Source organism: Mytilus californianus, unplaced genomic scaffold, assembly GCF_021869535.1.
Source record: "Mytilus californianus isolate M0D057914Y unplaced genomic scaffold, xbMytCali1.0.p SCAF_1, whole genome shotgun sequence".
In the NCBI taxonomy this organism is placed as follows: Eukaryota; Metazoa; Mollusca; class Bivalvia; order Mytilida; family Mytilidae; genus Mytilus; species Mytilus californianus.
In genome coordinates this window covers 43,837,035-43,849,358 of record NW_026262581.1, presented here as the reverse complement: position 1 = coordinate 43,849,358, position 12,324 = coordinate 43,837,035, and the positions used below count along the sequence as shown (strand labels likewise).

The 12,324-nt window shown below is 33.5% G+C and overlaps 1 protein-coding gene across 10 annotated transcripts in view; it reads right to left on the bottom strand.

Annotated features, from left to right (window-relative positions):
• LOC127701758 (ubiquitin-like modifier-activating enzyme 1) overlaps positions 1-12,324 on the bottom strand; it is a 54,947-nt gene that overhangs the window by 24,338 nt on the left and 18,285 nt on the right. For all 10 annotated transcript variants that reach the window (XM_052205762.1, XM_052205737.1, XM_052205742.1 and 7 more), the window contains 5 exons: positions 11,218-11,308; positions 10,356-10,488; positions 5,683-5,780; positions 3,091-3,237; positions 1,076-1,357 (listed from right to left, as the gene is read on the bottom strand). In XM_052205762.1, the coding sequence (XP_052061722.1) occupies positions 1,076-1,357; positions 3,091-3,237; positions 5,683-5,780; positions 10,356-10,488; positions 11,218-11,308 (751 nt within the window). The remainder of the gene's footprint in view (positions 1-1,075; positions 1,358-3,090; positions 3,238-5,682; positions 5,781-10,355; positions 10,489-11,217; positions 11,309-12,324) is intronic.

Below are 12,324 nucleotides of genomic sequence, written 5' to 3'. Positions count from 1 at the left end.
GCCCCCAATTCCTAAACGTTTCGGCAATTATCCCCAAACTCAATTCCAGCTTTCCCTTTGTGATATGGAACCTTGTAGTACAATTTCAGAAAGATCCATACACTTACACACAAGTTCTTGTCATGAAACTAGAAAAATGCTTGTTTTTTGCCCCTTTTTTGGCCCCTAATTCCTAAAATTTTGAGGCAATTACCCCCAAAATCAATCCCAGCATTCCTTTTGTGATATGGAACCTTGTGGTACAATGTCAGAGAGATCCATACACTTACACACAAGTTATGTCTGGAAGTTACAAAAATGCTTATTTTTGGCCCCTAATTCCTTTACTGTTGGTACCATAACCCCTAAAATCAATCCCAACCTTCCTTTTGTGGTATTGAACCTTGTGGTAAAATTTCATAGAGATCCATTCACTTAAACTAAAGTTAGAGTGCGAAAACCAATGTGTCTTCGGAAAACGCCGGACGACTACGACGACGCCAACGTCCTACCAATATACGACCACAAAATTTTTTTTGCGGTCGTATAAAAATTGTATCAGAAAAAAAAATTTAATCCTAATTTCCTGTCAATATGCACATCTACATAGTTTGTCCTCATTATCTACACAGTTTCATGAAATTCTGTTGTGTGGTTTGAGAGGAGTTGCGATGACAAAATGTTGCAGTAGTATATTGAGCAAATAAGTTCAAAGGGGCGTAACTCCTGGAAAAAAAATTGAATCGTAATTTCCTGTCGATATGCACATCTACTTAGTATGTCCTTATTATCTGAAAAGGTTTCATGAAATTCTGTTGTGTGGTTTGAGAGGAGCTGCGATGACAAACTGTTGCAGTAGTACATTAAAGTAAATAAGTTCAAAGGGGCGTAACTCCTAGAAAAAGAATTGAATCGTAATTTTCTATCGATATGCACAACTACATAGTATGTCCTTATTATCTAAAAAGGTTTCGTGAAATTCTGTTGTGTGGTTTGAGAGGAGTTGCAATGACAAGAAACAGGACTGACGGACTGACGGACGGGTCAAAAACATTATACCCTCCGCAACTCGTTGCGTGGGGTATAATAAACTTACAGGTTTGCATGTTTCTTCTGTAAGTATACTTTCTGCATTCTCTTCAGGTAGACATTCCAAGGCATCAAAATATAGATATTGATTAACTGGACCAAATTTTCCTGAACAGGCTTTCATTACTTCCTGTGCCGCAATTCCACCAATAACAGCTGCCAGGGGACATAATTCTCCTCTAGCAGAATAACTGAACTCCTTCATCAGAGATTCATCAAGTTCATCAACTTTAGCTCCAGATTGATTATTCACCTGTTTGGCAATAGCAACAAAAGCTTCTGTATCAGCCTAAAATCACAAAAAAATAAGAATTGTAAAAACTAATTCCCTTTGATGATGGCAAATAAATGATTTGATCTTTTAATGTTTTGTCAACAGTCTAATATGGTTACAGTTTTGTTAGGAAATATGTTTATTTTAAACTTATTTCAGTAATGGCAAAAATAAAACTGTAAATAAGAAAATTTTGTGAAACATAGTTCTTGTCTTTTGCATCTAAACAGTATGAAGTCACAAAGTCTTCTTCCAGTGTTGAAAACATCAACATCAGATATTTTCAAGCCTTTTGTACAGAACGGAATCACTTTTGACAAAAAGAATATTTTCAGGTGAAACATGCAGGCGGTTTAAATATTGCAGAAATCAGAAATCTCCATTGCCATAAGGAAAAAGTAGTCTCCTGTGACCATTGAAAGTGGTCATTAACCTAACAAATAGTCAATAGAAATGTTGCAATTTTGTAACACATTGCAGGATAGGCCAACAAAATTAAACTTTTTCCTATCACTTACATTGTATTCAGGTGTAATACCACCAAATCATAGTACATCACATCAGGTTGCATACGAAAAAGGGTTGAAAAAAAATATTCCCTTGAATTTGACATTTGTAGGGAATTAATCCTACATTTCATTGCAGTAAAAAATTTCTGAGTCATAAACATATATCTTGGGTGTTTCAAAGCACCATTATGTTTTTATTTGGTGTTTCTATAGAATATTTTGGAAACTTGAGGTTACTTGGTTACTAAAGTTTGTACACAGGAAAAAAAGGGGTAAAAATTTGATTAGTTAACTTCCAGTGATGGTTATTTTCTTATATGCAATGAAATGTTATGTGAAATTTTGTCTATAGTACTGGACAGGATAAAACTTTACTCAAACCAAGTATTTCTTGATTTGAAATAAAGATAAATTTTGCACAATTTTGTGAAAAGTGCAAATTTAACTAAGACTAATAGGGGAAAATCAATGGTGGTATTACACCTTCAGGCTATTCCTATAAGAGAATTATAGTTAACCAAGGCTTTTACCAAGTACTCTTCCTGGAGATTTTTTTAATAATAAATCCAAAAATCTCAATCTTCATGAGGTTTGTAGAAAAAAATGAAAGTATCTATTTTCCTACATAAATAGCAGAGTTCCTCTGGTTTTTACTTTTTTAGTTGTTGACTTTAAATGATAAACAATGCAAAACATAACTTTTGGACTTGAACTTACTTGGACTCTCCTTTCAGGCTAAAACTTACTTGGACTCTCCTTTCAGACTAAAACTTACTTGGACTCTCCTTTCAGACTAAAACTTACTTGGACTCTCCTTTCAGACTAAAACTTACTTGGACTCTCCTTTCAGACTAAAACTTACTTGGACTCTCCTTTCAGGCTAAAACTTACTTGGACTCTCCTTTCAGACTAAAACTTACTTGGACTCTCCTTTCAGACTAAAACTTACTTGGACTCTCCTTTCAGACTAAAACTTACTTGGACTCTCCTTTCAGACTAAAACTTACTTGGACTCTCCTTTCAGACTAAAACTTACTTGGACTCTCCTTTCAGACTAAAACTTACTTGGACTCTCCTTTCAGACTAAAACTTACTTGGACTCTCCTTTCAGATTAAAACTTACTTGGACTCTCCTTTCAGATTAAAACTTACTTGGACTCTCCTTTCAGACTAAAACTTACTTGGACTCTCCTTTCAGACTAAAACTTACTTGGACTCTCCTTTCAGACTAAAACTTACTTTAGATCGGCTTTTAGGCAACTGTCCTTTGGACTTCACATACTCAGACAGTGCTTGAAATGCAATATGTAACTGTCCTGGTCGATCAAATTTGGCAAAGTCAGTTAAAACAAACTCTGGTGCATTCATTGCATTCTGAATTGATTTCTACAAAATGTTTCAACAAGGTTTAATTTTATAATATCTAAATAAATCATAAATTACATATATGCATTTGTTCATCACATCGAAATTGATCAATTATTTGAAATGTCAAAGATTAACAAACGATTTGTTTTCCCCCATAAATTTATGCATATCATTCTCAAACAATAAAAACAAGAATCAGAAGAAACTTTCCTGTTAAATCAAGGCTATGTCAGGCTTTGAACACTGACATGACATTTATGAACTATCATTTATTGATCATTTACGTTTGATAACTTTAATATTTTCCAAGGAGCCAAAATGATGTGCAAATTCTCTACACTGCCCAACAAAGGTAATTTTTAATGATTTCAAGTAATAAATCATATGCAAGATATTACAAGGACCATTATTCCCAAATTATTCATGCTATTTGTCCAGATTGAACTTCACTTTTATTACATCATTTATGTTCAAAATGAAATTGGTTCCTACTATCAGTACACATGCAAACTTAATCCTGATCTTTAAGAGTATTTAGAAAAACACCCAGAAACAGATCTATGGTAGATGAACATATGGACAAAGCAGCTATCTGATCCCCCTATAAAAATATTCTGGAGAACCAGAGATCGCGAAAAATGGTCGGTCCTGTCGGTCCTATCAGTCCTATCAGTCAAAATGAGGCTCAGACCAGTTTTTTGAAGGCTAGTGCTGGTCCCGATGACCGATGTAAAAACGGCAGTTGTAGTGCATATTTTGGCACTTTTTACATCGGTTATTAGATGTACTGCAACTGTTTCCAGTAAGTGTTTACATCGGTTATCAGATGTACCCGCTGCCAATTTCCGGTACTGGTTTACGGATTTATTATAAACAAACCAAAGCGGCGATCTACACGTGGCCTACTAAATTTGTTCATAGAGCCATCCCTGGCAAACAATCGGAGATTGAACCCTACAATGGAGCAAACAAATACTGTAACAGCCGAGAAAGTGATTCAGATGATGAAATGGATAGTGAAGATGACTTTAAATAAGAACAATCAGAAGACCTGAACTGGTCCTTCATTGTTAATTTGCCTGTGGGTGCGAAGAATAAAACTAATATTAATAAAGTTATTTTTGGATAAAATATGTTATTAATTTTATTTCAGGATAAAATTGACAGATTTTGTAGGACTGGCTAAGATTTTGTAGGACTGACAAATAATTATGCTTTGTCTGTCCCATGACCGACGGGTCAAAATAAGTTTTCGCGAACTCTGGAGAACAAAAAAATTCGTAAGGGTTCCGCGGAACCCAGTGTCTCGCCTACTTCTGCTGTTAATCACAGGCTCAACAAAAATGAGGAAAAAAATTAATAAAAATATTCCTCTCTATACTATCTTTTGATTGTAAGTAGCTTCTGTCCAAGTTTGGTAAAAATCCAGGATAGTTTATGAATCTAATAAATGTTTTAAAATAAAAACTTAAACTGCAGACTGTTATGTAATGTTAACTGGAAGAAAAACTAAGTCCATTTATAAGTAAAATACGGAAAAAATGGAACAAAATTTTAACAAAATTTCCTTTTACATACTAGCTTTTAATCATAAACAAGCTTCTGTCTAAGTTTGGTACAAATCCAGGATAGTTTAAGAAAGTTGTTAAAATTTTAAAAACTTTAACCACAGAGTGAATGTAATGTTAACTGGCAGAAAAACTAAGTCCATTTATAAGTAAAATATGAAAAAAATGTAATTTTTTTTTTACAAAATTTACTTCTGGATACTATCTTATGATCACAAACAAGCTTCTTTCCAAGTTTGGTACAAATCCAGGATAGTTTAAGAAAGTTATTAAAATTTCAAAAACTTTAACCACAGAGTGAATGTAATGTTTCCTGGCAGAAAAACTAAGTCCATTTATAAGTAAAATACGGAAAAAATGGAATTTTTTTTTTTACAAAATTTACTTCTGGATACTATCTTATGATCACAAACAAGCTTCTTTCCAAGTTTGGTACAAATCCAGGATAGTTTAAGAAAGTTATTAAAATTTCAAAAACTTTAACCACAGAGTGAATGTAATGTTTCCTGGCAGAAAAACTAAGTCCATTTATAAGTAAAATACGGTAAAAATGGAATTTTTTTTTTACAAAATTTACTTTTGAATATTATCTTATGATCATAAACAAGCTTCTGTCCAAGTTTGGTAGAAATGCAGGGTAGTTTAAGAAAGTTATTAAAATTTCAAAAACTTTAACCACAGAGTGAATATTTGTGGACGCCGCCGACGACGCCGACGGAATGTAGGATCGCTATGTCTCGCTTTTTCGACAAAAGTCGAAGGCTCGACAAAAAGAAGTGTTTTATATGAATTCATTTATAACTGAAAGGATGCATTGACAAGTACTTTGAATGGTATAAATTGTCAACCGCTGATCAGATGTGCAATATTATAATATTTATCTCTAAATACTTACAAATTTCATTTCTTTTGGTTTTTTGACTTGTGTAACAATTCCTCCTCTCTCGTATGCGGATAAACCAGTTGTGTCTCCAATACTAAATGTATAAGGGCCTGTTATGGAAAAAATATATATATTAAGTCCATCATCCTTCAACAAAATATTCTTCTTGATGCACCTCTCTTATCAGCTATTAACATGGATGTAAATTTTAAGTGCTGTTTTTTTTTTGTATCATCATTGTGTATGATGCTTTTCCCTTCCCGAGTTTAATTTAATACATCTTTTCAGTTAGCTTTTACAACATTTTTTGTGAAACTGTTTTTAACAATATCTATCAGGAATGAGATGTTTTGCTAAAACTGTAATCATTTTAAAGTGATAAACTCTTCTGTCATTGAAAATGTGTAGACCTGATATTACAAACAATCTAATCATATCCAACCTTTCAGAATTATCAAATTTTGTTGTCATACAGAATGTTCCCAAATATTCACCTTTCTCAAAACATAACAATCAAAACTATTTAACAAAATTATGAATATTTGTTTAAAAGGTTTAGTTTTCCATTGATTTTTTAATCATGAAGGATGAATGATTGACTGACACCTGATTGATGACCAGTGGCAAATAATGCATGCATATTAAAAACAATAACAGGTAAATGAGTAATGAACAATTGAATATTTCATTACTAAAAGCTGCCTATATCTGCCCACTTGCAAGAGCTTTTAATCCATGATAAGTAGGTCATAGGAAACCAACCAACAATTTGATCCGTAACTCACCTTTATACACTTTTAAATTTAATATAAGCTCAAAGTCTACAGGCTTAACGAAAAAAGTCAACACCTGTTTAAAGGCATTAGGCCGAAAAAAAATATATGTCTGTTTAAGGTTACATCCTTTAAAAAAATAGGGTAGGTAGGTAGGTATTTCCATTTTATTTTTTTTTTTCATTTTTTTTTTTTGGCGAGATGTGTGATGTTGTTACATGTTGTTTTAACTAATATTAACTTTTTACTGTCATATAAACTTAAAATAAATTTTGTCCTTTCTAATATATAGGTTTATTAATGTACATGTATGCAGGCATATATGCAGAAATAAATTCATTATGCTGTACTGGTGTATGAAAAATCAATATATATAAAACAAGAAGACCTATCAGAAACGAGGGAAGATGACAAAACCTGCACTTATACATATGAACGTACTGGTTCAAGTTTTGGGGGTTGTACCAACTCCTTGTATTAAAGAATGTGTCTTTCACTTTTGCAAGTTTGATGCATTAAACTTTTAATAAATTAAATTCTTTTATACCATAATAAGTAACCATCCCAGGAACATTGCTCACAAGTTTGGTGCTGTTTTTTTTTTGAAGACATAAAGAGTAGACACCCCTGCAGACCATACATATTATTAAATGTGTAGTATTTACATTTATTTATGAGAGGTTAGTCTGAAATTATCTATCTGTCAGTACTTGGCTAACCTCTACAAGTACTGACACTTACCTGCAGAATTAATAAATAGAAAAAAAAAACATGCCTGTTTTAACAGGTTCAATTCCTGGTTTGAAATATATTTGCAGGGATAGGTGTCAGAAGGGTGATGTCAGATGACTTTTAATATTTAATAAAATGCTCCGCAGGGCGCAGCTTGATACGACCGCAGAGGTCAAACCCTGAACAGTTAGGGCAAGTATGGACACAACATTCAAGCTTGATACAGCTTTGCATTTGGATTGTGATTAAATATTTGACACAGCATAGGTTTCTGACACAGAATGAATGTGGTCTAAGAACTAAAAAATTTTAAATTGGACATTCACCTGTTATGGTCCAATATCCAAAATCTAAATACATGGTTAGATTCAGCATATCAAAGAACCCCAAGAATTCAATTTTTGATGAAATCAAACAAAGATTAATTTTGGACCCTTTCGACCTCAATGTGGACAAAGTTGATAACGGGGCCCAAAAATCAAAAATCTAAATACATGGTTAGATTCAGCATATCAAAGAACCCAATATATTCAATTTTTGTTGAAATCAAACAAAGTTTAATTTTGGACCCCGATTTAGACCAACTTGAAAACTGGGCCCATAATCAAAAATCTAAATACATGTTTAGATTCAGCATATCAAAGAACCCTAAGAATTCAATTTTTGTTAAAATCAAACTAAGTTTAATTTTGGACCCTTTGGACCTTAATGTAGACCAATTTGAAAACAGAACAAAAAATTAAGAATCTAAATACACGGTAATATTCGGCATATCAAAGAACCCCAATAATTCAATTTTTGATGAAATCAAACAAAGTTTAATTTTGGACCCTTTGGACCTCAATGTGGACCAATTTAAAAATGGGGCCCAAAATCCAAAAACTAAATACACGGTTAGATTCAGCATATTAAAGAACCCCAAGAATTCAAGAATAAAACCCCATTGAAATTGGTCAAGAAATAAGCAATTTATACGAAGTATCTTCTTTTGCACAATACTGTGCAATTAAATATTTCTTGCTATTGCGCAATACTGTGCAATTGAAGATTTCTTGCTATTGTACAATACTGTGCAATTGAAAATTTCTTGCTATTGCACAATACTTATTATATAATAATTTACACATCCTGTTTGGTGTGTATCTCCTACCATATCATTATTATTTGCCTTTAAATATAAATCAGAAATAACCAACTTAAAATAGAAAATTTTAAAAGAAAAAAAAAAGGAAAAAAAGGAAAAAAAAAAAAATCCCCCCCCCCCCCCCCAATTTTTTGAACCTCCTTATGATTCATCACACCCAAACTCAATCCCAGCCTTCCCTTTGTGGTATGGTACCTTGCAGTACAATTTTAGAGAGATCCATACACTTGAACACAAGTTATTGTCTGGAAACTAGAAAAATGTGTTTCTTGGCCCCTTTTTGGCCCCAAATTCCTAAACGTTTAGGGCAATTACCCCCAAACTCAAACCCAGCTTTCCCTTTGTGATATTGAACCTTGTAGTACAATTTCAGAAAGATCCATACACTTACACACAAGTTATTGTCCTGAAACTAGAAAAATGCTTGTTTTTTTGCCCCTTTTTGGCCCCTAATTCCTAAAATATTGAGGCAATTACCCCCATCATCTATCCCAGCCTTCCCTTTGTGGTATGGTACCTTGCAGTACAATTTCAGAGAGATCCATACACTTGAACACAAGTTATTGTCTGGAAACTAGAAAAATGCTTATTTTTGGCCCCTTTTTGGCCCCCAATTCCTAAACGTTTCGGCAATTACCCCCAAACTCAATTCCAGCTTTCCCTTTGTGATATGGAACCTTGTAGTACAATTTCAGAAAGATCCATACACTTACACACAAGTTATTGTCATGAAACTAGAAAAATGCTTGTTTTTTGCCCCTTTTTTGGCCCCTAATTTCCTAAAATTTTGAGGCAATTACCCCCAAAATCAATCTCAGCGTTCCTTTTGTGATATGGAACCTTGTGGTACAATGTCAGAGAGATCCATACACTAACACACAAGTTATGTCTGGAAGTTACAAAAATGCTTATTTTTGGCCCCTTTTTGGCCCCTAATTCCTGTTGGTACCATAACCCCCAAAATCAATCCCAACCTTCCTTTTGTGGTATTGTACCTTGTGGTAAAATTTCATAGAGATCCATTCACTTAAACTAAAGTTAGACTGCGAAAACCAATGTGTCTTCGGACGATGCCGGACGACGCCAGACGACAACGACGACAACGACGCCAACATCATACCAATATACGACCACAAAAATTTTTTTGCGGTCGTATAAAAAAAGTTGGGTATACTCGTCCTCCAACCATCATAACTTGAAAAACATTTATTGCAGTGTTTAGCATTGTCTGTCGCTGTTTGGACAATAGATACCAAATTATTGTTGATCTCCTTCTCTCATAAAATATCTATACATTTAACATTGAATTTATCTACAACATCTCCAACAGTTAAGTTCCTGTCAACAATATAACCGTCACCTTGTAAAGGCTTGTTGAATTTCAGTCTTCCAAGTCACCGTTAATTTGTATGTTTTTGCAGGTTGTTTACTATGGTACAGATCAAACACATCGGTACCAATTATTAATTTGTTTGGTGAGGTTGTCAAAATAGATTTTGTAAGCATGTGGTCGTATTTTTTGAACTTTAATGCTGCCTCAGCCTGTTGCCAGTGTTGGGGCCATGCAAGCTGCCATTGAGATCTAGATCTTAAAAACGCTTCAATATCGAATCCGCGATTTTAAAATCAAAGCGCTCAGATGATCACGCACATACTTTCCCTTTTGTTATAAACTGAAAGTAGGTGTTTCCGGCTTTGTACTTTCACTTTCGATTTCATTTTTTCGGGTAACCGTAAACGGACATATATTTTTTTTTGGCCTTACTGTTGGATTTATGTACAGAATGATTGGGATGAAAAGGGATTGTAGTTTGTAATCTTCTCATTTCTTTATAAATTTTTACTACCATGAATAAAATCTGCAATCATTTCTTTTCACCAAAAAATCTTAAGTGAAACTTGCAGTATAACTAGCAACCAATTATAGCAATTACTTTTGTGAAGAGCCTTTGAATATTTACTCTTTAATTCCTATGTAGCATATCACAAGTATTTCCTCTTAAAAAAGTGCTTTACATAAATACGTTCATAGTTACCCAAAACTTTAATTTTGCGAGCTTCACATCCATTCAACTCTGTCATTCCTTTTATTTCTGAGAAGGTTACGTAATCACCATCCTCATAACCATGACGAGATTCATCCAGACATGTCACAACTCCTTCTTTGTCCTGTAAGTAGTTATTACAGAGAAAATCTCAGTATTTACAAATGATTACATACTGTTAAAATTATATTTAGTTCAGGTCAAGTATCCAACACATCATATTTGATTAAAGTTTTTCAACAATATCATGTCTCTTTTTCAATTAAATCAAATTTAAAAGTCATGCCCATCCAAATTTTCTTCAATCATCAACTTTTATTTCCCCTGCATCATTCAAATGTATTATTTATCTATGTTAGTTATTGGTTCTACTATACACTTCCATCTTAGCTTTCTGGTAAAACAATCTACACCTAATGTTGATGATGATGGATGGCTGTCTAACTTCCAGCAGCAAATTAAATGCATATTCAGGACTAGAACATATTAATCGATATGAATATTAATCCTGTTTTGTACTAAACCAACAAGCTGAGCCTGTGACAAACAGTCCACAGGAAGACACTTCAATCTACCCTGACTCATTATTCTGACTCAGCCCACAAGTCTTTGCTCTTACTATTTAATGCTGCTTGCCTATTGAAGAAGCAGCAAATACAATTTTTTGTCTTTGGCTTGACCAGGCTTGGGTTCTAACCCACAATCTTCCCCACTCGAGGTGAGCACTCTACCATGATACCACTGAGTCTCAATCAGGTTAAGTAAGACAATTAGTAAAGTTACATATCATTCTTTAAAATAACAGAACTAAATTTTGTCCTTAGGAAAACTTAAATTTAACTGTTGTTTGTACCTTTGTAACTGAAGCCACCATGTTGCTGATTGGTTGTTCTCCATCTGAATCATTTACCATGAAACTCTCTCCAAAATCACAGAACACTTCTCTACAGTTAATAAAACATAAACATTAGTATCAATGGTTTTATTATCTACTTCATTGTAGAAGGATTATAGCCAGCTTCTACAGAAGACGCCGAGACTCATTCTTTACTTATATAAATAACTCGTTAATCTGCTGAAATATGATCACTATAAATTCTAAATTTTCTACTTAAAACAAAGTTTCCAGAAATAAAGAATTTACCACGGATATGGATCTACACGAGATGATAGCTGCTTAAAATAATTGAAAATAACTACTATATTATTGGAACATTATTTCTATTGTGGTTCTTCGCACTGATGATAGCTGGAATGTGTCAAAAAATGAACTTTAACCCTAACAGCAAGGTCAAGACAGGCCTTAATGGCGATTTGAGAGGAACTCATTTATACTCATTAGTAATGGCTTCACACATATTTAGGAACAAATGTATATATATATATATAATATACTTTATCACGTTTTTGGTCTTTTGAAATATGTTGTTTGTGCTGTATTTAGACCCCTCTATCAAGAAATTTGTTTTCCATGCATATGTATAATAAATTGCTTCGCCGAGCGCAGCTGGATACGACTGCAGAGGTCCAACCCTGAACAGTTGGGGCAAAAATGGCCACAATATTCATGCTTGATACAGGTCTGAATTTGGATTGAAATTAAATATTTGACACATAATAGGTTTCTGACACAGAACAACTGTAATGAACTTAGAATTGGTTATATGATTTGAATTTATATTCAATTTTTTGCTTTTGTGCAATACACTATGCTGTTGCGAATTGACCCCCCCCCCCCCCCCCCCTTCCAAAAAAAAAATGTTCACCCCCTTTTTTTTCCAAAAAAAAAAAAATATTTAAGAAATTTTCTTTTTATTTTCTGAAATCTGTAATGAGAAAAATATATTGTTCCCCCCCCCAATTTTTTTTTCACCTGCCCCCTCCACTTTTTCCAAAAAAAAGAATCTATAACCCAAGATATGGTCATAATCTCAATTCAAATTTCCAATAGAGTTTGCAA